The sequence below is a fragment of the Drosophila hydei genome, unplaced genomic scaffold (assembly GCF_003285905.1).
Source record: "Drosophila hydei strain 15085-1641.00,03,60 unplaced genomic scaffold, DhydRS2 tig00008119-arrow-pilon, whole genome shotgun sequence".
Lineage (NCBI taxonomy): Eukaryota > Metazoa > Arthropoda > Insecta > Diptera > Drosophilidae > Drosophila > Drosophila hydei.
In genome coordinates, this window is record NW_022045830.1 from 6,791,905 (window position 1) to 6,818,800 (window position 26,896).

Sequence of the window (26,896 nt, forward strand, 5' to 3'; positions counted from 1 at the left end):
ATTCTACTTTCTGTGGCTGTCGCAAACATTTGGCTGAGCGAGTATAGATTAAGGTGTCTAAGCAATATGTAATTTTAATTGAATATTTGTTTCAAGTCTCTCTTGAACCTCGTTTCTACTCTGGCTTAAGCGTTAAACTGGCAGCTTAGCAAAGCTCTTCAACTCAAACCAGACTTAAAAAAAACAAACATTTTTTGAATGCATTGAATTCTCAGTTCCGTTTTGAGCTGCATTCGTAAACGTTTCACTGCCAGCTATGAATCGCATCAAACTGTAAGAAAAACATTTCGGAATAGAAACTCATAGTTAAAGATGATTTCAAATACTTATAGATCGATTCAGTGTAAGCCCAAAAGTTAAGATTAATAAACATGTATCTTAGATTTTTCTATTGTGTTGCGTAGTGTAAACGTACGCTGTAAGCACTCCAAACACAAACAATGTCTGTGTGTGAGTGTGGTTTTTTTCGACGTGTTCAACATCAAGGTTAAAGCTCAATGTGGTCGACCTGAAAGAGCAATATACACATCTATATGAATATATACAAAGACATAAATGTATACAAAGGTATACGCATGTGTACATGCATATATGCATAAAATAGCTTTGTGCACTTGTGTTTTGTATATTTCCCCAGCTCAGGCAGCTGTCGAAACAGTTTCGTATGTAGATTAGCTAAGCTAAACAGAGCTCATATTATAATTCGTCAGGTGCGAAATCCAAATATGAATCAGAGCCGAATATGCCAACCAGAAACAGCTGATACCAAGTAGAAATATCTGGAAATGTTGTGTATACGAAAATGATGCAGGCAAAACCGAATACAAATGGATTGAAAAACATATTTTGGCTCGATTTGATATGCGTAAGATAAGACTATAAATAAATAATACGAAATTTCCTTTTTAAGTCATACAATTTTTAACAATAATTACTATTTTTTACCACCTGTCAGTTGATTGCACACCTTTCCCCGATATACAAACGTCACAGCTCTTAGGTACAGCAATTTTCCATTAGTTTTGCTCTCAATTTTGCTTTCAGTTACTTTTTTAGGCAATTAGCAAACGTAGAAAACAAAAGTTGAAGAGCAAAATGGAAAGGTGAACACATTTTAGTTGTTGTCCCTAATTAGCTAATATATATGGAAAGGGCCGAGAGTTAATGCATAGCTACTTGGAGAACATTCCTCGACTGACCAACAAAATTTATGCGACAATTGAATTGAGGCCACAAAAAATAAACAAAAACAAAACGAAAAATGAACAAAAAGAGAGTACAAAAATGGCAGCTGAGTTGCTGAATTATTAAACAATCGAAAAAGAAGAAGCAAAGGAATAAAGAAATGAGCAGCGAAACAACAACAATTAAAAATGCCAACGGAGCAGTGCAAAAGTCAAACAAAGAAGCAGAAAAAAGCAGCAACAACAACAATTATGGCAACAATGTTTAGAGAGTGAGTACTCATAGATACTCAAATACACTCATACTCCTATTCACATATTTAAACATTAATTGCCTTGTAACAAAGTGTAACGAAGGAAGGGAGAGGAAGTGTAAGCGAGAGGGGGAGGGCGGCAGTTGCTTGTTGTTCGCTTTCGAAATGCAAGACCCGCATGGAAGTGACGTGCAGCTGGTTAAGAGCGTGCATAATAAAGTGACAAACAGAACAAAGAAGAAGAGGAAGAGAAGAAAGAGAGAGAGAGCGCGCGGGTGAGTTTGTGTGAGCAAAGTATTGAGCGCTCTCTACATTGCGAAGCGACATTATAATATGCAAGTAAGAGAGAGATGGAGAGAGCGAGGGAGCGAGCGACTGCGTGTGTGTATGTGAGTGAGTGAGTAGTAAGTATTGAGTGCCTCGCTCCACTGGGAAGATGGATCATAGCAGACTCAAACTAAATGACCAGGCAAAACGGACAAACGACAAACGAATTATGTTAAAGTAACAATTAAAAATTAACCAGTAGTTAGTTGTTGCTTAATTAACAAGATAAACAAAGCGAGGCCAATGCCAAGCAGCGAAACAAAGCCACAGCTACGAAACAAGGAGAAGATGAAAAAGTGGGACTGGCCAGGAGGGGGCTAGAGGCCGCGAGAGGCGTATCAGCTATTTAGCCGCCTCGGTCATTTTATATGGGTTTTGCATGTTGACTGTGCAGACATTTAAATTGTTGCAACTCTCATGTCTCCGCATGTAATTAGCTAAAATGCAGCGAATCGTTCGGAGAATTCAGCTTAGCCCCAGAGCCCTACGTTGGGTGGGTTTTGTTTGGATTGGGTTACTGCAATGCGGGACCTAAGGTGAATGAACTGAAATAATTACTTAAAACTTTAGTGCCAAAAATAAATGTATTTAATCAAATGATAAAAATAATTCAAAATTATTATTCCATAATTTAATAGCTCCATTAAAATATCAACAACTGCATAGAAATGGATTTCAAGCTAGAAATGATTAAATATGGAAATTTTTCTATTTATTAATATTTTCTTTTAATTATTACTATTTTTAAATACTCAAATATCAAATTTATATATATATATTTATATATCAAATTTTTCAACTATATATTTAAGACTTTTTATATTTGCATTTATTTCATAGATCTTCAATTTGTATATCTAAATTTTAGACATAAGATATATGGTTTTATTCTCGGCCTTCAATTTAGCGTTAGGCATTAAATTCGTATCAATTAATTAGACGATCATTCATCATAGGAAGAACTTTGTCTCGCGCTTCGTTAGGCCGCTTATGAGAGCTGAAATCAGTTAAGGCATTATCAGAAGAGCTCCATTCAAAAGCCGCTCAGCTGCGCCACCTACATACAAAATCAACCCAAGATGCATATATATATATATATACGTTCTTTATTCCATTGTTGTTTATCAAGAAATCAATTTGAAACGTTTTCAACTTCCGACACAAATAACGTGAAAAAATTTCAATTTATTATCGACTCACAGATGGGGATTGGGCTGGGAGATATGAAGTAGAGCGAGGGAGAGAGAGTGAGGGATAGGTTATGTGATTTGATTTAGTTTAGTTCGAGATACGCACCATTTATCTAGTTGATATCATTTAAAACGGGTCTCAGTAGCCGAAAAAAACAACCAAAATTAAATTAATCCAAATGAAAGCGAAGCTCTGTTTTTTTCTGCTTCTTCTTCTTCGTTTTGTATCTTTCTGTGTGTGTTATATATGCTTTGTTGTATCTGAGTTATGTTCACTAGTCACATCGGCACTTGCAAATTTTTTGCATAACAGATTCACAAAGATTTCGCCGCATTCATATTATTTTTTTGTTGACCGGTTTTACGGTTGTTATTTCATAATATGCACATTGAAAAATATTGATATTTGTAACAAAATTGCGAAACACCTTTTGTTAGGGCATTTGATATATACACAAATATATATTCATTTGTTGGGGTTTCCGAGTAAAGCGTTAATTTATGACGTCTGTCGGGCTACGTGTAGAACACAACACGATCGAAGCGCGTCTTCAGTTCGACGAATTCGAGCGAAATGACAACGTGAGACGACGACACACGCTGATGAATCAGTGAAAACAAAAAAAGCCCCAAAGGAAGCAGGAAAAATATATATATAAAAACAAGAATTGTTTCAAGGCACACGAAATCAAGACGCGAGCACCAGGTTAAAAGACGCGTGTATCTGACAGATATTTTCAGTGCAACCCAAATCGAACGTAGCGCAACGTACGCAACGCAAAAAAACCGAACCGCACGCTTCAACGGCAAATTTTACAATACAAACAACAACAGCTGTTAAGTTTTTCCATTTTTTTTATGATATTTACAGAGCTGTTATACTCAAAATGGCTACACTGCTCACAATGTTAGGGAACCCGCTCACTGTTAGCATACACTAAGAGATCACGAGTGGAATTGAGTTGAGTGAAACTAGGGCTAGCACTTCGGCTAGCACTAAGCATGACTCACAACGGTCTGCACGAATGCCAGTCTGAGTGCGAGAGTGCTAGCACTTGAGTTAACAATTGTCAGTGCTTGTAGTTCTGCAAGGTCTGTTGAGTGCAGTGCGCTGAATGCAGAGAGAGACAATAAAAGCTAGCAGTGAAGAGAGCAACATTAACATTTTACTAACAGCAACAACATTATCAAGAACGGCAGCTGCTTACTGTTGGCAAGATGCAGTTGTATCTTATGGATATTCACGTAATGCTTCAATTCCAAGCGTGTTTCTTTTTATTTGTTTATGCATGTAATTTGTAGGTAAACAAATGCCAACAAACAATTACGCGGCACAAACCTATCAATTAGCAGGTAATTAAGTGTACTTAAAGAAATCAAAAGAAAGAACGCCACAAACTGTGGCAAAGGGTAATGGACTGCGCACAGAAAACCAAACAAAACAAACTGACCAACTGGCTTATTAGTTCTTACAGCAACTCCAATAGGAGCGACAAGTGCAACAAAGCAAAACAAATGCGTCAATGGACGCCTCTCCCAGAGCTAAGAAAAGACAAAAGGCGACAAAAAGAGGGCGATAGGTTGTGAGAGCGAGAGAGAGAAAGAGAGAGGGCGAGAGTCACAACTGACCCACTGTCCACTTGGTTCTTATCATTGGCTGCTTAATTACACGCAACTATAGAGGGAGACCAAGACGGAGATGGAGAGAAAGAGAGAGGTAGAGAGAGAAAGACATGAGACATGAAGGGCACAACACAAGCAACGCATCGTTGCCATCGCAACCAACAACAAAGCTCTGGAACGTTTAATCAATGACCTGTCCTGGGGTCGAGCTCTGTGGGAGGGTGGAAGGCAGTCGAATCTGACATTTAATGGCACGCATTTTGTTTGATATTTATGGAAATTTGATAAGCCACAAACCAAGTCAAAACACTTTTATTGCATTCTATTCCCATTCTAGATGCCATAATTAACAATAAACAAATAGATACAAGCTACCGAAACTGGATTTAAGCCCGGAGACATAATGAAAACATATCTATAATTGTTTATCTATTTCTTAAACAGTTCTTTACGTTCTTTAGAGCTCCCAGAACATGTAGCTTTAATTTTACATTATTAATATTCAAGTTAATTAACAACTGATGCTTAATGGAGAGTTGATCATTCGAGTCAAGGCTTTCTTTTATCTTTAATGCATAATTTTCTCAGAAGTCACTCGGAATAAGTATATTCCTAAGAGAGCGATTAATTCAGTACTTGCACTTGGAATGCCCATTTATAAACAAATGCCTCATTTTCTCTTTTGGGTAAAAGGAAAACATAGATCGGCATTTGTAATATAAATATTGATCGTAAAAACTGTAAACAGAACGGTTTAACAGGCGTGGGAAAGGGGTGGTGTCTGCAGACATATCAAATGATCGCGTTACATGCACTGAGAGAAAAAATAGCATCAAGTATATTTTATTATTTATTATTTATTATTTATTTAGAAAATCAATATTGAGTGTTGAAGTCGGGAGTGACTGACTAGGATATGTTTTAAGTCCGTTAATTTTGTTTATTATGTTAACGATCTGCAGTTTATATACCTGATTTGATAACAACAGATCCTAAAACATGCTAAATCAACTAAATTTGTGAATCGATTTAAATCGATAACTTATCGATGATTTGAAACAATCCCAACGCAAGTTTCTCACCTTCAATGGGAGCTTTTCGCTCACTGTAAATATGTTAGGGTAATGGTGCCCACAGCAATTGATGATTTCTTGCAACTTGGGACATAAAAACATATTCTGATTCAGATACATTTTGAATGCGCAATGAAGATTTCAGAAGACGACACGCACACACATGAGCATCCATAACACACACAAATGGTTGAAATAAATAAACATATAAACATTTACATACATATGTATGTAGAATATTTTATGACAAGGGTTAGGCGACAGCGGACGCTTGTAGCATGCCACTTAAATTGCAATCAGAAACAAAATTGATTTAAATTTGAAATATAAACAAAGACCAACGAAGGGGACACAAGCGGAGAATAGATAATTGCATTAAAAGGGCGTGTGAGTGCGAAAAGGATAGCGCTATACTTGAGAACAGCTCGACTAATCCAATTGGGACGCTGCTCAGAAAGTGTCAAAAAAGAATCAAGAGGAAGCAACTGAGTGCAATCACAGAAAGCTTAAATAATTTTCGGCAAACTGTGAGAGCGCACAAATTCAAAATGGCCGTCGATTGGCAAAAGCCTTTGCGGTGTATTCTGTTAATGAAGCTTATGGGCAGCAGCAGCAGCCGCGACCGCAGCAGCAGCGCGTGCAAGTCACAAGTCACTGAGCCGCAGCAGCAACACAAACAATAGCAACGATATCAACAAGCGCAGCATAAGTGAAGCGCATACAGGGAGAGAGTAAAAGAGAGCACGAACCACAATCAAAAACAAAAGGAGAGCAGACACGAACCTCAGTCAGTGGCTGCACCTGTAGGCAGCATATTCATAGCATATTGCACACACACACTCCCCCTCTCTCTCCGACTTCCTCCCACTCACACCCTCGCACACGAGACAAAAGCAAAGCACAGTTACGCTCAGGCTGACTGCTGTGGGGTTCATTAATGACGACGGCTCGACACGTTTGAGCGATCACCACCACAGCAATAACAAGTCAAAAAGCCAAAGTAAAGATTAACCCAATGACAAATACCCTATACTTAGCTTTGTCCAATCCTTGGTACAAAAACTGGGGATCAGATATTTTTCAGTTTACTTAGAATGTAGGAAATTACTAATTATATATACATAATTATCATATGCCTTCTACAGAATCAATACACCCCATTTTAATAAATACAGGGTATTATACATATAAAACAATTTTATTATTAACATTAAAAACGCATATTTTGTTGGCCACGAATTGAACATAAAATGGCGCGAGCTACGCCGTTGCCGTTGCAGCGGTTTGATACCAAACAACAATAACAACAAGAACAGTAATTTCCGCGCAAACGCAGCCGACTCAGAAAGAGAGCGAGGCAGAGAGATTGGGGATGGGTGCCACAGACAAGTGCAGCGACGCAACGCAAACCATGCAGAAAGCACAGTATAAAACAGATAATAATAAATTATAAAAAGGCAGATACGGCACGATCAATGGCTGCACCAAGCTTTGCCTCCTACCCACCACATCCAAAAGCAATACCGCAAGACAACCCGAAGCCACCCCTTAGCATGCAACGGAAATGCTCAATTATGCAATTCAAGAACAAAGAGAGCGACTACAATGAGAGATATCGAACGTGAGAGAGAAAGAAAGATAGAAAATGAAAGCTCAACTTACCTTTTGACTAAACGCCGACACAGCAGCAGCGGCGGCGGCTGCTTCCTTGGCAACACCGACGCCATCTGCTGAAATGGCGTGCGTCGACGGCGACGTTGCGTAGACGAACAACGGCAAGGAGCTAAAGTTACGTAAAAAGCTAGCACCGTCGACGTTGCTACCGGCCGCATCCTTAAAACGCCGGCAGAACAGTAACTGTTTATTACATGCGGCTGCCGACGCCAGCAGAGGCAGCAGTGAGGGTGTTGGCGTTGGCCGCGCAGCTGCCGTTGATATTGCATCAGAAGCTGGCTGCAGCGATGCTGAGGGCGACGCCGAGGCTGACGGCAGCGACGGTGGTTGTGGCTGTTCCTCCGATGTTCTTGTTGTAGTTGCAGACGCCATTAACGTATCGCAATTTTCTTCTTCTTCTTCAGTTGATTTTACTGCTGCTGTTGTTGTTGGCATAGCTATGCGTACTATAAAACAAAGCTAGCGTTGCTGCTGCTGCGCGCTTCGCAGTGGGCGTGGACGTAGGCGTACAGCTGCGAGCGTCCTTTGTTATTGTGGCTCGTGTGATTTGTGAAGACGACGGTCCCGCTATCAACAACTGGGTGCCGCATGTTGCAAATGCTTACGCATAGAAATGACCTCTAACTAAATTATCTTCACACACATATATATGCACAACCAGTCGCACAGACAAACACACACACTTACAAACGCACACACGAGCACTTTGTCGCTTCGCAAATCGGCAGCAACAACAACTGTAAAAACTTTAGCAGCAGCCGTGTTATTGTGTTTGATTGCATACGAAACGTTTTGTCGCTTTGAGACGTGCAAAACTGACGCGTTGCGTTTGCTAAATAATTAAACGAATTGATTTATTCATGTGAACTTTGCTTGCTAATTTCCTTTTTTTGTTTAAATTTGCAGACAGTTGAGTGTGGCCAAACTTTACAAGCGGCATTATCTGCTAAAGCAGCCTATTGGTAAGTACCATTATATGCGAGCAGTCTGGCAGCACTGTTGGAACCCATCAAATTTTAAATAATACCGAATAATATTTTTTATATACCAACAGCTGGTCAGATCCTGACTTCAACTCAAATTTTCAAACAGAGTAGCTGTTCAAACATTAGCAAATACATAGGACATCTCCATCAAAATTCATCAGTAAAAACATTCCGGCAGCAAGCAACACGTTGTGTGCTCATAGAAACAATTAATTAACAGCATTCAGTGCGCGCAGACAGAAAACGCAGCGGACATACACAATTGCGTCGCAGCCGGTTTAAACAGTTTTTGTTGGTTGGAATTTTCGATGTGCCTTCGTTTATAGTTTTGACGCTGATTTTCGATTACTAAATTTTCAAAACACACACGACGCCCCATTCCATTTTCCATCTAACCTCGATTCGTCTTATCTGCTGCTGCTGTCGCAAAAAAGTAAGTAAATAATTTATTTAAAACCTAAAATATAAATGCCCATATATTTTCATTTCGAGTTGCCACATAGATTAAATAGTCTATTCTCCTCTCTTTGCAGATAATATCGATCTGGCCAGACATTTAACTGTATCACATAGATAGCTGTGCTGCTCTGTTGATGAGTGTTGAAAATTATCACACGCTTTGCAACACCTAGACACTTCAAACACTAAACTCGTCTCTGTCACACACGCGCACTTTGAAACGTCGTTCATTTTGTCCGCTGTTAGTCATCGTGTCGGTCTCACTCACATCCGCTCGGCGCTTTAAACAGCAAAAAATATCGCAGCCGTAGTTGTCGTCGGGGCGCCGTTCTACTCGCAGTGCTGCAATATTTCTAGACTGTAACCTCGGAGAAAAGCTGAGCAGAAAATAGCCAGAACACAGTGAAAATATAAAGCCTACCGCAGCTTTTGTGTTTAGTTTGGTTTTTTCTATAGCATTTTTCAACAGTTAACAATCAATTTCTCGTTTTGTGTAAATCGACAAAGAACAAAAAGTAATCGAAAGCAAAGAGAAACGTACAACACTAATACACACTCACCAACACAACACCACACACACAAGAAAATCAAATTTCAATCAGAAAATGGCGTTAAAAAGAATCAATAAGGTATGTGAAAAAACGATAAAAATAATCAAATGATATTGTACAAATCATTTTCGCATTAGTATGCATTTAAAAAGTGTAAAAGTTTCGATTTGAAAAAAAAAAACCAAAAAAATGTGAATAGAAATTTCTTGTGCGACAAAAAAAATTTATGCAAGAAATGTGAAACGTAGGAACGACAACGGCAATGTACAAAGAAAAGAAAGACAAAAAACCGAACCGAACCGAATACGTGAGCTAAAGAAAACGTGCAAAAAGCAAAAGAAGCATAAGGAAAAATGGGCGATGACGACGTGCATTAATTACAACAGAAGCTAAAAGAGTAAAACAAGTTTAGGCTTAGTTTTTAGTTGATGATTAACACAAAAACACTAAGAATTGAGAGCTTCAGCTTTTTATGGGATTCTAATTAGGAATAGCTGGAAATATATCCTGTGCATGTGTATGTGTGCTGGGAACGGCAACGGACAACGTGTACGGCCATTTGTATTAGTCGTTGTTTCCGTTACACAGTAAATGTGTGTGTGTGCCTACGAGTGCAATTGTGCGGGTGGTAATGTGTGTGTGTGTGCATGCATGCAAGCCGGGCACCTGGTCAACACCGCCGTCATCTGGTCAGCTTTTGGCCAGCAAAGTCTCAGCGCCGCGCTCTCGGGCTCCGCTGTGTTACCCAATACACGCTGTTGTGTATATATAAGTATCATATATATTTATATATCTCTATGTGTATGAGTTTAGCAGGGCACTCACACGCGCGTATGTGCCTGTGTATGAGTGCGTGTTGTTGTTGCCAGCGCCGCAGAAAGATCCAGCAAAAAATAAAACACGGCGAATACATGAAGTAAAAGCGTATAAAATTAACCTAACCTTACTTTTTGCACTGATAATTCAGAAATAGTGCTGCCTGTTATATATATATATTTATATATATATATACATATACAGGCATTTAAATATGTATGCGCACACATTGCATTAATATGCTCATTGTGTGAGTATGCGTGTGTGAAAGCGAGTAAATTTTATTAATTATTTCTGCAGTGACTAAGAGCAGAAAGTACCCAACTCCTTGCTCCTGGTCAATGGACCAGACAAAGTGCAATTGACTATGCAAACGATTTAATGTGCATTCATATCGCTTAATATAATTTTCATTGGAATTTCTGTTGCGGTGTCCGTTTATATATCTGCTCCCATCTGCTGCAGCTATTGACTCGCTCGCTCTCAAGGGAATGACAAGTCACCCTCTTTCGCGAGGCGATATGTTGCTGTTTAACATTTAAACGTTTAACGTTTACTTCTTGTAAAAAGTCCATATTATATTTACATTATAAACGCTTAAATATATTGCTCGAAAATTACAGTTCGATTTGAGGCCGGTTCACCGTCATAGCCCCCACCAACACACATACGCACATAAACATGTATATGCATATGAAGTCTTTGCACAGTCACAACCAGTGAGCAGCACCATATGAATTTAACCATCTCGCTCACACACCCCCATGAGACGCCCAAAGAGTACTCGGTAAAAACGGCGGCAGCTGCTAGTTCGTCTGGCCATACACTGTATTTGGCTCTTTCTTTCGCGCGAATGTTAAGCGAATGGGGCAGTGCTAAGAGGATTTCTATGTGTGTGTGTGTCTCTGTGCGATGGCAACTGAATATAGTGTTGAAAAACACTACAGCATATAGAGCACAAATAATTACTACAGAAATAAAATTTAACATAATTTAAGTTTAAATAATGTAGCGACAGTAAAATATGTAAATAATTGCTAATAAGCCACACACGCAAGCATAACAATATACATACAATTATAAGATGTATATGCATGCATGTGTGTGGTGTCTGCTTTTGTGTTAAAGGGGGTCTGCTGACTGTTCGAGCAACAAAAGCAGCGACGCTAGCGTTGACGTTGACGTCTGCAGCGTCACGAAGCGCGAGCGTCATGGCCATTGAATTTTTTCTTTAGGTGCTGTTTTTGTTATAAACTTTTATACATATATAAATGAAATGAAAATGAAATGCTAGTGAAATTGAGGAAGCGCCCGTAAAGCTAAATGAATTGATGTTAATTTTTTATTTCTTGTATTTGTTTTTTTTTATGTAATGTGTCCCCCTTCCACACAACTAACAACTTGCAATTAGCAGGCAACTGTTTTGGTTTCCTCTCTCGTTCGCTGTACTCTCTAGCATAGCCAAGGTTTCGCTGATTGAGCTGTTTGTTGCAGTTGTTGGTATTGCTGCTGTAGTCGTAGTCGCCAGTTGGCCTGAATTGCCAAAATTGAATTGAACAAATACAATAAGAGGAAAAGAAAAGAAAATATACACTGTAAGCCGGGCTCTCGGACGCGCTCTCCATCTCTCTCACGCGGGTTTGCTGATCAAGCCATGTGTGTGTGTACATGTTTATTTGTGTGCTAGCGACCGTTAGTTTGTTTTTATTTGAATTATAAAGCAAAACACTCACACTTGCTGGCGCGTCTTTGTGGCAATCGCATGAGTCATGCCGTCGGCGGAGGTGGCCGCATTGAAAGTCCCCTCGAACTTGGCGTTCGCATTATTTGCCGTTCGTTTTGTAACAGTTTTCTTATGCCATGTTTTTTTTTTTTTTGCTCTTTGCGAGGTTGTAATTATTTTTTGCTCAACAGGTACACGTCGAAAAGTGCGTAGCATGTGGCAGAAAAAAAAAGAAATCTTTCGAATCTATTTTTATTTTTGTGCGTCGCGCATATTTTTCTTATTTCTGCTGTTCGATGTGACGGTAAATGAAATATTTTATTTTTCTTTCTATATCGTTTTATGGCTGTGCGAAACGTCACAAAGAGAACCAACAACAAAAGCGACTGCGACTGCGACAGAGGCAGTCAGCCGTCCGCTTCCATACACTGAGATGCTTTAAAACTTTTACCTACCCCTCCACTTACTGAGCTCCTCCCTCTCTCTCTCTTGCTTTTCGTTCAGTGTATAATGTGCCAAGGCTCTCGTTTTTCTACCTTCCGCACAGCTCATCATTTTTTCTGTAAGCACTTTTTTGCCGGTTTACTTTACACCTATTTGTACGCCCCATGTTGGCAGCTGTGCTGTAGCGAAGAAGAAGGGTCAGGGAAGGGTTGGGCCAACAGCCGCTCAGCTGTGTGCGTGTGACAGACAAGCAGTGAGAGAAAAAGAGAGGAAGAAGAAAGAGAGCAGCCGGGAGTAAGAGTGAAAGAGCAAGCAGGGTGCTGTGCTGCCTTCTGGTTCGGGCCAACGAACTTGATTTTCGCGTCACTCGCATTTGCCGCTGGCCGTTGCGAATAAAAATGTTCATATTTTCGTGTCCTTAAAATTCCTTTTAATATTTGTGCATTTAAAATGCATATCATTTGAAATGGTTCATGTAAATGTATAGTAAATATATATATATATATATATAATATATATATATATATATATTTATGAATTATACATAAATATGTATATCTATATAGCAGGGAATCCAAAACAATGCAGAATGAATTTGTATTTACGAAACGCGCATGCAGTGTTTCACAATTAAATATTTTTCTATATAATGCGGTCTATGGAGGTATATATACAGTGAATGCTCTTTAATCGGACAGTTCGTTTGGCAAACAAGCCGGACAGACTTCATTGGAAAAAGAAGACTTACAAATATATACAGCACAATTGCAAGAACATCAGCCCAAACAGAACCAAACAGCTGGAACAGTTCGCTGAAGAGAGCATTCACTGTATTTATGATACTCATTATTGCCATTTAATTTAATCTATTTCTCTTCTCTTTGTCGCATTCACAGGAACTGCAAGATCTGGGCAGAGATCCACCTGCACAATGTTCAGCTGGACCAGTTGGAGATGATTGTAAGTATAATACCACGCAGCTATATATACGACATGCCACGCCTCTACGCCTTGCCTAGTCCACCCCATGGAACAATAAATACTTATGTTATCAGCACTCTAGGTATTATGTAACTGCGTCAGTGCGTAGAATGCTGCCCCAACAGCTTCATCTCTTTCTGTCTCTCTGCCCGTCTCGTTTTCTCTGAGCTTCTATAAATAGGAAAAAGATCTCTACATAGAGAAGTTAGCTTTTGATTTGATTCGTCACGTCATAGCTTGCGGGACGTGACTATGCAGTTTTATAGTTATTTTAATATATGCACATATCATATATGTATATTCCATACAGTAAACTATGGTAGAAAGTTTTCTATTCATAAGCAAAAACCGTGCTACAATTTAAATTAAAAATTCGTCTAGTTTGCGTTTCTGAAACTTTTAATGAATAAAGTTTAAACCCTGAAATATAATATTTCATCAGAAAAGCACACGCTTTAATAAGTTCGCTGATTGCCGTTATCGAGCGACTTCTGTAACAACTTCAAAGTTGCCTTTCTATTTCTGATTTTACCGATTCGCAGCCTAAAATTTGCAATTACAGACTTTAATTAAATGTTAACGTTTGCGTTTAAATGTTAAGTCTACACACGCGCACACGCACATTTTAAGCCAGCTTCGTTTGCTTTAGAGGTTACCTGAATGACGTCACTTAAAAGTGAAATCGTGTAATTAAAGTTAGTTTCTTTTTGAGGTCGTCATCGCCTGGACAGACGTGTGAGTAATTCAAAGAGTTTAATTAAAGGCATCGACTTCAAGTTAACAGCTATCCAATATCAATGTAAAAAATAAAATGTTAAAATAAAGTTAACAGCTGCTTAAAGGAATTTGAGAAAGTCAACCGCAAAGCTTTTATATAAAATATATTCGTGTCAATTTTAATTTAACTGAGAAATTTAGCAAAATTGCATTTGAATCTTAGTTTATCTCAATTTAATTTAAACAGTAATTTCAAGAAAAATTAATGTTTTTTAAAAAATATTATTAATTTATATTTATTATTGTATTATAAATAGGATTATTGTTCAGAGCTTAATATTAAAAAATAAATTTCAACATTTATTAAAACGTGGTTTAAGTGTTCAAATGTAATTATTGAACAATGATTCCATATATTTTTATATTATAAATGTGTACTTTTGAATCACGTTTCTAGAAAAGATGATTCTAATATATTTATATTTTACTAGGCATTATCTATTAAAAACTTGATAAAGAATTGTTCTACATGCATAATCAGTAATACTAGCACAGATTATTAGATAATCCTCGTATTTATCATTTATAAAATGGGCGCATCCATATCATGAACACTTAATAAACACTGCGCTTCCGCTCTTTTGTGTTCTTATCAGTGCTCGATTACCAGCTGGGTTTGTGTGGAAGAATTACGTGGCGATACTAAACTGCAGCATTCGAACTCTGATTTGCTTGAACAGATAAAAATGAAATTCACAGCACAACAAATCCGAAAACAAAGAAAAACCGCTCTTATATAAATGGAAATAAAATCATATAGCAGCAGCCACATAATTGTTATCGATAAACGATATATCAATGCTTCATTTTGGCTTGTGGCAAAACTTCAATTGGATTCTAGAAATAAAATTTCTGTAATTGTATTGCAAACACACAGACATAGGCACGGACTCACACTCATACATACAATGTGCTAGAGCACTGCTTCTGCTCGCGTCGCAGCTGGCTGCTACGTTGCGGCCCAGTTCTCAGCCCAAAAGCTGCTTGGGCCGGGCTGTGTGTGACATTGAGCGAATAGCTCCGCAATAGCCTTGGACAATTGGTATAAGCGAGATGGCATGCTAGGCAAGTAGTCTGCGCTGCGAGCGCCAGCTGCAGCGTCGCTGCCGACAGTCGGTGCCAAGGCTCTTTGGCAATTGTTTGTTTTTGTTCTTTTGGGTTAACTCTTGCGGTAAATGGAGAGGGCTTATCGCAGAGAGAGAGAACGCGAGAAGAGAGCAAAGAATGGGCACTGCATTTATTTAATCACCTAACTCCCCTCTCCGCACTTACGAGAATTGCGGTTGGGCTTAGCCTTAGCATTGCAGGGCGTGTTGTTGGTTTATTTCGTAACAATTTAATAAATTTATGTAACTATCAATGATTTCAACTTATCCTAAACTCTCTTATCTCTCTTTACAGTATTTCACTGGCAAGCAACAATAATGGGCCCGGTAAGATTGTCAACTATCTCTAAGTTTGGATTATTTTGTGTTGCTGTTCTTGCAGTTAAGAGTTTGTGACCTCAGTTTGCTTTAGCAAGTGCAAACGATTTACATATGTCTAACCTTTATGCAGTTTACCCAACCAGCTTTTAAGTATCAGCTGACTTTATTTTGTTGTTCAACTTAGTAGATTCTTTCGCTCTCTAGCAAGTCAACTCTAAGAGTTTTATCTTATCTCTACGTATTTTAGATGTATAGTTTAATTGCCTAAATAGGGCAAATATTTTTTGTTTTTAAGTGGGTTAACTAGTTAAAATAGTTGTTTTTTAATTGTTTGTGGAGATATACTAAATATAGATACTTTGTTGGTAATATTCAAATGATGGTTTTATTTTATTTATTTAATTTCATAGTTATGATAAAAAGGGACAATTGTCATAAGTATTCAATAATACCGTTTAGTCGCCTTCAACTCTTGATTTGAATCAGTCCTTACTTTCCCTCATTAATTGTGTTTAGAATAGAAAAGGACCATTTGCACATAGCTAAAACTTATCCAAACTCAACTCGAAAGTGGAATTTAACTGATTTCAAAATATTCTAATTGAAAAATTTATTTGTATTATTTACAGCCGGACAGCCCTTATCAAGGAGGTGTATTTTTCTTAACTATACACTTTCCAACAGACTATCCTTTTAAGCCGCCAAAAGTGGCCTTTACAACACGCATATACCATCCAAACATTAACAGCAATGGATCCATTTGCCTCGATATATTAAGATCTCAGTGGTCGCCAGCATTAACTATTTCAAAAGGTAAGTGCACATTAATATAAATATTTATTCATATAAAATGTATTTACTAATATGTTTCTGTTTCTCTCTCTCCGTATTGCAGTCTTATTATCAATTTGCTCTCTACTCTGTGATCCCAATCCAGATGATCCACTTGTTCCAGAGATTGCCAGAATATATAAGACCGATCGGGAAAAATACAATGAGCTGGCACGGGAGTGGACTAGAAAGTATGCTATGTGATGCGTTCCAGATTGCAGCAACAACAGTCCAACAACAACAGCAACAACAATAAGAAAATTAGCAACAGCAAACAAAACATCAACAAAAACAACAGCAACAGTAATAGCAAACACAACAACAACAAAAACAACAAAGATTACATTTAACAATAGTTACAACAGCTGTGACAGCTGCCTTCTCCCCAGCTTTCGCATCAGCTCCAGCTCCATTAGGAACGGCAACAGCAATATCATCAAAAGGAGCTGAGGCTGCAGCAGCAGCAGCAACAGCAACAACAAACATACAAACAACACCATTTAACAGTAACAATAACAGCGGCAGCAGCAGCCACGAGTGGAACGGAGGCGATGTTCCAACAACAACAGCAATCAAATGCAACTGCAGTAACAGTTACGGCAGCAGCAACTGTCAAATTGGCATCAAGTTTATTTGACCGCTAAAACCGCAGCAGCAGCAGCATGAAAAGAAAATAATTTAATAATAATTACTGAAAAAAAAAGAATTATGTAAGCATAAACATTTAAAGCGAGACAGCTACCAACAACACAGCATCCCACACATAATAAGTTTAAAAACAAAACAACAAATAAAGATCAGCTGGAAAATTATTATTATTATTATATTATATTTAAAGAACCGGAAAAATAAAAATTACAAAAATTCAATTTTCTATCACGATGCCAAACCCTTGCAAAAATTCAGGTCACATAAATCACTATAAAATCAATATTTCCCTTAGTCTAACCGTCTAATCCAAAAGGCTATTTAATTAGTTTTTGCCTTAAGTTAAACGCTTGTGTTTCATAAATCTGTTTGTTTCGAAAATCAAATAGAATATAACTCTTATTATTAAATAGTGAAGCATAAATGTATATGAAATTCTCTTTAATTAGGAAGCTCACTCTAAACTTGTGGCTTATATTGGATTGTTCCACATCAGAAATATTCTATTATTCAGCATGCTTGGCAACTGCTATATTAAAAACAGAATCTTTGTTCAATGTTCGACCCAAATCAGTAAAACTAATGCATGTTTGTCTGATAACTATATATAAAATATTTAAGAAATTAACATAGTTTATACAAAACTACTGATGGGATGTAAGGATTCTCTACGAGTCTTGAGTGCTTACTGCACGTGTGTTAAGTACGGTACTTGATTTACATTAATTTAAGTTTAATTATTTATAAACTGACGTTTATGAAAAATCTTGCCTGGCACATTTATATAGATTAATTCGAAACAATCCATCGAATGCATAGAAGGTTTTAAATATTTCCCTCTACAATTATCATGTTTGCATTAAGGAATCGTGTTTGAAAGTTCTTAAGATTCTCTTTGTGTGGAATACCACTTTGAGGCAACTACGGATTCATATTGTATATTATATACTGCATATATAATAAGCAGTTTTTTTTGGCAAATGTATGATAAGATACAGAGAGATAGCAGGAGTAACCGACCCTGAAAGGGTTATAAATTCATGATCAACTATCTCAAACATCTATTTTTATGTTTATCAATTTATCTGTGTACATAAGCATATGAGTAGGCAGGTTATGTAACGTATTATCTTTCGCTGCCATTTTAATGGATTTAGGTAATAAGTGAGAATGGATTATGGTCGCTACATGTCTTGATCTACTGTATTACTTTGCAATATGCTCTCTTTATCTAAGATAAGAAATGTATGCTTTCATGTATAAGTTACATATTTTGGACAGCACGATTATTTTATGGAAGAGTGTCTAAAAGTCGGTCAATGTGAAGGTTATACTAATTGCCAATCACGAGCGAATGTCGAAGACAGCATGAACAGCAAATGCTTAAATGGGCAAGAATTTAGCATAAAAAGAACTTTTATTCACTAGCTTAAACATGCACACATACATATGGACGTGGCCACGCATTGGTATGCGTGTATTCAGAAGCTGGCAACAGCTACAGCATGTTAAATAAACATTTAATCAATTCAGAGGCTTAATTAATACACAACGATGTACGTCGAAGCCAGCGTTAACGCCGACTGCGCTGCCCCAAACTTTTGTAAAGCTTTTTCTTGTCGTCTTTTTGTTTGATAACCGATTCACGTTCAGGTCGTCTAGAGTTATGCGCGCATCATGTCGCTCCCAGAGCGCACTGCGTCACAGAATTGTTCGAGTCAACTGCCTGGCGAAAAAGCAATACTCAAAGCTTGTGACGTCACATTCGCTACTCTCCCACGAACGTGACGCGGAACTAAGCGAATGTGCCCAGCAGCACACCATGCCAACGATCGTTTGCTTTGCATACTTCACTCTCGCTCTCTCTCTTTATTGCTGACTTTTGAGCGCGTTGTTTGGGACTCGAAATCTTTGGCGAGCTGCCCGGCCCGGTGGCGGCGACGCTGCAGTCTTCAGTTGACGTTTAGCAACCTCTCGAGCGGCTCGTGATTGCTCAGCCAAGTGAATTTCTTGTTCTTTCTGGCCAAACTAGAACAGAACGTATGTATATAGAGATCTATATACCATCGTCGATGTGCACTTAAATGTGCATTAATCAAAATCAATTGATTGTTAAATAATGTAAAAAGTCATATAAATCAATTGTAATTTTCACACTCGCACGTGCGCAAAAAGGAAACAAAAACGAAACAGTCGATATAAAAATTTAATTGGAGATTAAATTCAAAAGTTTTAACACAAATTTTGGTTATGTAAACAAATTCGAAAAACAAACGAGAAATATCATATTGATGCGATGTGCTGCAAGCACTCACGTGTAACTATTTATAATACGTATATATATATATATATATATATATATATATATATATATATATATATATATATATATATATATATATATATATATATCTTATTATATACATGTTTACATATAGATCAGATTAATTTAGATGTATATCTAAATTAATTTCGATATTTACAATCGCTTTCTCTGTTACTCGACCGCTTGGCAACACACATACGCTTACACGACACCCGAAACATCACTTTGGTAGACCTTTGTTTAGAGGCTCGACTCGATTTTCACACTGTTCCGCGAATGGCCAACAGAGCCGCAACTGGTTTCGGCCCAGTTTTATTGAGTGTAGAAATACCTTTTAAATTTGACTCTATTTGATTTGCCTCTTGTACGTTAGCTTCAATTCGAAAATGAGTCCACGTCCTCACGAGAGTCTGGCCGCAGCTCACATTTTGGCCGAACTGGAGCTTAGCAGCAGCACGACAACAACTACGTCAACAACGTCTTCGTGCTATAATCGCAAAGTGCCAAAGGATGACGATAACTGGGTGAGTAGCGAGACAGTTGATAACAGGCAGCCGAATGGACCGTTGCTAATCGCATATGGCAACAGCACGTGCAAATGCGAATTGTAGACCAAAGCAAAATGCTCAAGGAGAGAGCTTAACTTGCTCGCTTGCAAATGGAGTCAAGGTCAATTACGGGTGTCTGTAGCCGATCACTGTAGGCTTACATAACGCACACTGACACATGTGTGTATATGCATATGTAATTATATGACATATACATATGTATGTATGTACATCTGTCTTTCGAGGGGGCCCATTGCGAAAGTTCCATTCACGCGGAATTCCTCAAGTTCAGTCGAACTTGAAACAGGTTTTGGGTTTTTGTTTATGTTGCATTCATAGCCAAAACTACAACATTAAACTGAGCATTTGTCGCTTCAACATTCAGTCTTATACAAACGCATTCAATTCTCAGCTCTGTACGCACTTCATTATATAATTGGTAGGCGGCTTGCCCAACAAATAAAAGCTGAAGCCGGCTAAACTAAATTTCGCATAGCTCTCAATTGAAAGCGTTACTCAAGCTTACACGCGTGGAAAAAGCTTCTCTTTAGTTATAAGTGCGTGCAGGGCATTCTGCACTCTCTCGCGCCATATCTATCTCTCTTTCTCTGTCTCTCACTGTATCGTTGCATTGTGAACGTCGCTACGCGTCGCGTCTCCTAGTTAAGCTTTCGCGCAAAGCTTTTTATTTAGATAACTTGGCGTGCATTGGATTTCGCTGGTTACAGTTTCGTTCAAGTTTCTCAACGAAACGGTTGATAAAGTTTTGCTGTTCAAAACCAAGCAAAAAAAGACATTATTTTTGAAAGTTTCGCAATTTAATATAAAATTAAATTTGAAAAAATAATTTTTATTTGTAAACAAACATTGTACCATCGCGATCGTTTACAAAGAGTTTTCGACAATGGAAACTACGGTTATAACGACCACGAGAACAACAACAGAATTGAAACGCAATGGGCGCAGCCATAAAAAGAAAAATGTAAGATATATTATTATAAGTGTGCACATAGATAGACTGAAGTATGTTTGTAGATGCTCATTAGATCACAACGACGACAACAACAACAAAAACTAAGTAACCAACTGCAGTGCATTGATTTAGTAAACGTTACGAAACTAGCTACGTCAATGCCTAAATTAATGGCACATCCTGTTTATCGATGACTTGTTATTCAAATCTGTTTGTCCAGTCAATAGTTGCAAATGCAACGATTTTTACTTGAAATTCATTTTCTATGCCTTTTCGCAACTATTTTGTTGTTCTTTTGTTTATATTGAAATATTTGATAATGCACTTCGTTCAGCTGCTGGCGCTGTTTACCTGGAACACGAGCGTAAGAGCAGGTGCCTAACAAAATGTTAATGCAATAAATTCGTAAGAAATTGATGTACCTGCGTACATATTTATTGCAACGTGTGTAAAGTAGAAATATTAAATACAGATGGCATTCTTGAGCAGGAAGTGCGTTCGGTTTGTCAGTTGTCATACCTTGGCTAAAATAAAGCTTTTAATAATGTAAAGAATTTTAATGAATTTATTTGTTTTAATTCTATAATATATATGCCTATTATATTTATTTCACTTGAAATTACAACTTAACAGCTGTGTTTGCGTGTGCGAACATTTTGGCTTGGGTGTCATTTCCTAACAGTTAACAGGCTCGTGCCGCCTCAGCTTGCGCGAGCGCAAAAAGCTTTTTAAAGCATTTCGAGAATGCAATAAAAAAAACAAAAACAACATTTGTAAATGTAAACAAAAACGTCATCAACCTGTTAAGCCGCACACACACACAGACTTGCAGCTGATTGCTGTTGTTGTTATTGCTGTGATGCATTATAAACTGGATAAACAAATTAAACTCAAGCGTCTCAGAGTTTTTTATTGTAAGTATTTTTAAGGAGCGCGCCGCGTTTGAATTTAATGTATATATATACAATATATAAATATAGACATATAGTACTTAATGTTTCTAATGATCGGTTGCGAATACGTCACATTTGACTAAGTATTCAGATTCAAAAGCAGAAAAGAAGAAGCCGGAAATTTAGATCGAATGCAAATCGGCGCTTTTAACTTGAACCATGGCTAAGCGCTAATCATGTTTTTGTTCTGCTCTGTGCTTGCAGCTCGATGGCCAACTAACTGCGGAACTAACTACGGACGCCGCGCATCAGTTTCCGGCCAACGAGGAGCCCAATGTGCTGGGGCATGGCCCGGACTTCGATGGCAAGCTGGCCCAATTGAAGTGGCTGTGCAACTTCGATGATGTGAGTAGCCGACGAAAGATCAACTCCTCGCTTTATTGGCATGCCATTGGCATCTGCGCGTATCTCTAAGATACGATCTTCATCTAGTTAGCTTCATATTCGATGTGTGCTCTAACTATTTGCGAGTGCGTGTTGTAAGTGGCCAAAACGAAATGATATGAATGCAAAACGTGGCAACAGTTGCCAAATAGTCGTAATTCAAATAGGCACGAAACTGACAACAACAACAACAACAGCCACAACAAACTAAATCAAGGTCGATTTTATTATTAACCGAAAGACAAAAGCAACAAAAAGAAGAAAAAACCCGCGCAGAGGCAGCTAAGCAAATGAAGACGCTACAAATTTCAGATCTACTCTTTATAACTAGATAGATTTCAGTTTTTCAAAATAGAAGATATATATATATATATATATATATATATATATATAAGCAAATTAATATATAAATATATTTATGTAAATATTTTATTTAGTTTGATTTGTTCACCTGGTTTTTGGGCACGTATTGCTCCAGGTTTTTTGCCTTGAACTTGAATCAAACGTATTCCGCTAAGTGTTGAAACATATTTGCGTCTGAAAATGTATACAGTTCGGGTCAAACTTAATTTCTGGCAGGGCAAGTCCGGAATGCATAAAATACCAAATGAAAGCTCACAGCTGAAGTGCATAGATAGAGAGAGAGCTGAGTTCAGCTTAGTGTTCATAAAAAGCTCTTCTCTTACATCAATCAGAGCTTTCGTTTAAATACATTTCTCTTACAACTATTTCTGTAGTGTATCAAAAGTTCGTTAGACTCTCTTGCTGTTGTTTTTGGCTTATAACAATTGAAAGACATTTGCTTGTTAATGAACGTTTAATTTGTTTGCTTGTTTTTGCGTAATCGAGACTTTGGCCATTTCAATTTGGCACGTCGCCATCGGACCTAAACTGTTTGCCACTGCCATCTGCTTCTTCTATATATTTTTTTATAATACTGTTTTTGTTTTGGCTCAATGCTATTGATTCGAAATGCATTTGGTGTGCTCGGCCTGACCATGCAGCACCATAAAAAACGAACTGATGCTAACGTGTCTTTGATCTTTTCTTTTGACACAGGCGCCGAGTCACTTGAAGTTCAATCCCTATATACGTCGCGGCTATCGCACATTCCTGTCCAACAAGCTGTGCCTGCAGAGCATTTTCTGGTGGACTAATGAGACGGTAATTTTATTAAATATACCTTAATAAATATATGTAATCCAAAAGCTTTTGATTAATTTAAGGAGCTTGAACTTTGCGTATGCTTTAAGTACGCTTTCAGTGCTTGAAGTAAGATTTAAGCACCTTAACTTCAAGTATGCTTTAAGTGAAGTTAGTTCTCTTATAGCTGATAAAAAGTGCACTTTCAAGTTATTTAATTAGATTTTATTGAAATAATTTTTCTATTCCGCTACAGATCAATATCTGGAGTCATCTGGCCGGCTGCATACTCTTCATTGGGCTGACCATCTTCGACTTTCAGTTTCTGCGGCAGCATGCGGAGCTGGAGGATCAGGTGCTGGTGGTCTGTTTGCTCGTGTGCTTCTGCCTGTGCATGCTGATGTCGGCCATATATCACATCTTCTCCTGCAAGTCGGAAGAGCACTACGAGCTCTTCCTGTCGGTTGATTTTCTGGGCATCTCCCTGTCGCTGGTGGCCATCTATATAAGCGGCATGTACTATGCCTTCTGGTGTCACACGGTAATAGCAATACCCATCCGTCTTCTTAAACACGTTAACTAATTCCTTCTTCTTCCTCTTTAGTTTCTGCGCACTCTGTACTCTACCATTGCGCTGGGCATGTTCGGCCTGGCCATTGCTGTGCAGATACCGCAGCTGAATGTCTCGATGAATGGCAAGGTGGCTGTGCTGCTGCTCTGGTCTGCGTATGGCATCCTGCCACTGGGGCACTGGGCGGTGGCCATGGGCGGATTCGAGAACGAGCTGGTTGGACTGATGGTGCCACGGATTGTGGTCATGTATCTGCTCTGCCTGGTGGCCTTTGTGTTCTATGCCGCCAAAATACCTGAGCGCTGGCTCACCGGCAAGGTGGACTTTGTGGGGCACTCTCACAACTGGTGGCACCTCATCATTGTGGCCGCCTTCTACCACTGGCACAACACGGGCCTCGTCTACGCCGAATATCGCCTGAACAACGGATGCAGTGCTCCGGTGCTATACTGAGCTCTAGCTCTGAATCTATTGTAAATAGTTTAGATGCACTAAGGTTTAACTAATATTTAGTTATAGCTGTTGAGACATATTGTTAATTTATACACGCACACACACACAGGCATGGCATGTGTGTTCTTAGGGTTTCCTGTTAGTCTATTTACTACGGTAATCGTGTGAACTGCGAAGCTGGTTTATTTTTAATGGCCATGCAGAAATGTGAATCTGGTTTAAAATATTTTATATACACAATTTATTAATGCAAATATATTAAAGTACAAAAATGAATTAATGTGGAGCTTAAGATCGTTTGCTTAAGCAAGAAAAGCTGAGACACTCACCACGTTTTGGCATTTGGCATCTTGTTGCTACTGTGCTATAGTTGAGTGCATAACAAATACACACTTCATGGTTTTGGCATTAGGTTTCGCGTAGTCTTGTTGCTGCTTATTGAGCACTTAGCAAAGTCACACTATGTTTTGGTTGTATCCATGACACACACTACAGCTGTGGCATTAAGTTTCTTTCAGCCTTGTTGCTACTGTCTGCATGCATGATTGTGTCTCTACTTAAATTGAACGAACGCTGAATGTTGTATTCGCTAATTTAAATGCTACAGCTCACTGTATACTTTTATACTAACATTAACGAAAGTGACATGGTTAAAGTATTTGCTAGGTGCATGTACTCGATAGTATGACAGTTATTGGTGTCATTTTCAAACCGTTATACATTAAATTATGTTAATTAATATTTGGCAATTTGAGCATTAAATCACAAAATGGAAATCTAAATTGTAAATTATTTGCTCAACTGAGAGACTGACTGCGACACGCTAAACCCTTTCCAAAGGCACAGTAACTGGAGCCATTGAAGGGAAGCGCATCGCACAAATTACATTAAAAATGCAAATATTCATAAGTAAATTCATGACATGTCGCCGCCGCATGTCTTGTGAAGCACTGCGTAATGTTGCTACTGCTGATGTTGTTGTTGTTGTTGCCAAACAAGATGGCGCCTGGCAAATGGGCGCCCAGTTGTTAGGTGAGGGCGGGGCCGGGGGCCGACCCCATAAAGACTTGAGTTAATTATTCATGGAATGTCGTTGCCAGCAGTTGAGCAACAACACGAACAGCAGCAACAACAACAACGACTAGTGAAGCACTGTGTTCGCTATGTAGCAGTTGCGACCCTTTTTAATATTTATGAACACAACCGATTCTCTAATTATAATTAGGAATTGAAAAGTTAGCACAAAAGGACGACAACAACAACAACAATAACAACAGCAGCAGCAGCAACAAGGACAACAAAGCACAAAGCGTAAGGCACGCAACAAAAGTTTGTGTGCACTGAATCATAATTAAAGGGGTGTGTGGGTGTGTTTTAGCTGGTAGCTGCCGACTTGTGGGTGTGGGCACTCAAACAGTGTTCGGGGTTGGCGTTTTGTTATTGCTCGTAGCACCAGCAGCGGCAGCAGCAGCAGCAGCAACTCCACCAGCAACAGCAACAAAATGGCGCAGCGCATGCCATTTTAATGGATGTCACTTGAGATATTTTGCTACAGGTTTAAAGCTTTATTGTCTATCGAGTTGTTGCTGAAGTTATGGAACTAGTAGAATACATAAATACAATTCTTTGCTATATTTTACTTGCATTTTAATAAAATATTTAAAATATAAAAATTATTAAAATATATTATATCTGATGGAATGCATTTTTATTGACCAAAAATTCATAAGATTTATTTATATATTAATATTTATTTTGATTTACTAATTTTTTTATTTGACCTAAGATTGTTAAAGTTATTTACTTTTTATATTTACAGAATTATATTCATTCATATTTGCTTAACAAAAATATTCTAAATACAATAATTCAAATTATATATTAATAATTTATTTTTAAATTAATTCAATAAATAAAACAAAATATAATATTTCAAAAACTTCGTTAACAAATTCAAATTCTAAATATAATAATTTAAATTAAACTCTATGGGGTTTCAAGTTCTATTAATTATATATTATGTTTTTGTTCTTTAATTGAATATTTGACTTTTGTTTTTTCTTTATAATAATTATAGTCACATATTTTAAATTATTATTTATAGTACTAAAAGATAGATTCGACTTGATAATTTTTAATAAAAGAGAGATGTGTGTAAGTATGGAATTATATTTCTATATCAGTGAAGTATACGAACATATGAGTATAGATATTTGTGTAAAATATTTTGAAAACATTCCAAAAAGTCATTCGAATCGACAACAAATAATAATTCTCTATTGACAAAATTTTCCATGAAAAGTGATGAGAGAGAGGTTTTTGCATTTTAGATCATAGTCACATAGTCAAGCCCCATTAGCACCTATATTCCCTTACTCATTTAATCATATCAGTCTATAGATGAGCTCCATCAGCTGCTTTTAAGACTTTTGCTTTTTGAAACTTCTCTAGCTGTGCTCGCTCTGCTCACGTCTCCCTTCAGTCAAGCATAGTTCCAGCCCGGATCTCCAGTATTTATATCTATTATAATATTTAGTTGTCCTTAAAGCGTGCTCCGAGACAACAAATATGAACTAG

The 26,896-nt window shown here is 37.9% G+C and overlaps 3 protein-coding genes across 8 annotated transcripts in view; 2 read left to right on the forward strand and 1 right to left on the reverse strand.

The window, feature by feature from the left end:
* Positions 1–8,260, reverse strand: part of LOC111602017 (serine-rich adhesin for platelets) — a 51,479-nt gene extending 43,219 nt beyond the window's left edge. Inside the window, exon 1 of one of the 3 annotated variants that reach the window (XR_002751583.2) lies at positions 7,314–8,257. Coding sequence is in view for 2 of the 3 variants with exons in the window: in XM_023318914.2 (XP_023174682.2) it covers positions 7,314–7,760 (447 nt within the window). In the remaining variant the exon portion in view is untranslated. Of the gene's footprint in view, positions 1–3,061; positions 3,161–7,313 lie in introns of those variants that run through there. The other 2 variants (XM_023318914.2, XM_023318915.2) reach the window with 2 other exon arrangements.
* Positions 8,261–8,449: 189 nt separating this feature from the next.
* LOC111602019 (ubiquitin-conjugating enzyme E2-17 kDa) lies at positions 8,450–17,132 on the forward strand. 2 transcript variants are annotated; one of them, XM_023318918.2, is made up of 7 exons: positions 8,450–8,744; positions 8,824–9,399; positions 13,201–13,264; positions 15,464–15,495; positions 16,119–16,302; positions 16,385–16,623; positions 16,686–17,132. In XM_023318918.2, the coding sequence occupies exons 2-6, from the start codon at positions 9,376–9,378 to the stop codon at positions 16,522–16,524; spliced, it is 444 nt and encodes a 147-aa protein (XP_023174686.1). In that variant the 5' UTR covers positions 8,450–8,744; positions 8,824–9,375; the 3' UTR covers positions 16,525–16,623; positions 16,686–17,132. The 2 variants fall into 2 exon arrangements, with proteins under 2 accessions (XP_023174686.1, XP_023174685.1); XM_023318917.2 differs by having other exon boundaries at positions 8,845–9,399.
* Positions 17,133–18,873: 1,741 nt separating this feature from the next.
* LOC111601987 (progestin and adipoQ receptor family member 3) lies at positions 18,874–24,591 on the forward strand. 3 transcript variants are annotated; one of them, XM_030224754.1, is made up of 6 exons: positions 18,874–19,008; positions 19,668–19,818; positions 21,973–22,113; positions 23,212–23,316; positions 23,552–23,836; positions 23,900–24,591. In XM_030224754.1, the coding sequence occupies exons 2-6, from the start codon at positions 19,681–19,683 to the stop codon at positions 24,317–24,319; spliced, it is 1,089 nt and encodes a 362-aa protein (XP_030080614.1). In that variant the 5' UTR covers positions 18,874–19,008; positions 19,668–19,680; the 3' UTR covers positions 24,320–24,591. The 3 variants fall into 3 exon arrangements, with proteins under 3 accessions (XP_030080614.1, XP_030080613.1, XP_023174640.2); XM_030224753.1 differs by lacking the exon at positions 18,874–19,008 and adding an exon at positions 19,048–19,285; XM_023318872.2 differs by lacking the exons at positions 18,874–19,008; positions 19,668–19,818 and adding an exon at positions 20,553–20,824.
* Positions 24,592–26,896: the final 2,305 nt, after the last annotated feature.

Coding starts and splice junctions, on each gene's coding strand:
- LOC111602019 (XM_023318918.2), top strand. CDS start 9,376: ATGGCGTTAAAAAGAATCAATAAG. Junction 13,265..15,463: donor TGGACCAGTTGGAGATGATT/GTAAGTATAATA, acceptor CTCTCTTTACAG/TATTTCACTGGCAAGCAACA. Junction 15,496..16,118: donor AAGCAACAATAATGGGCCCG/GTAAGATTGTCA, acceptor TATTATTTACAG/CCGGACAGCCCTTATCAAGG.
- LOC111601987 (XM_030224753.1), top strand. CDS start 19,260: ATGCGATGTGCTGCAAGCACTCACGT. Junction 19,286..19,667: donor TGTGCTGCAAGCACTCACGT/GTAACTATTTAT, acceptor CTTGTACGTTAG/CTTCAATTCGAAAATGAGTC. Junction 22,114..23,211: donor GGCTGTGCAACTTCGATGAT/GTGAGTAGCCGA, acceptor CTTTTGACACAG/GCGCCGAGTCACTTGAAGTT.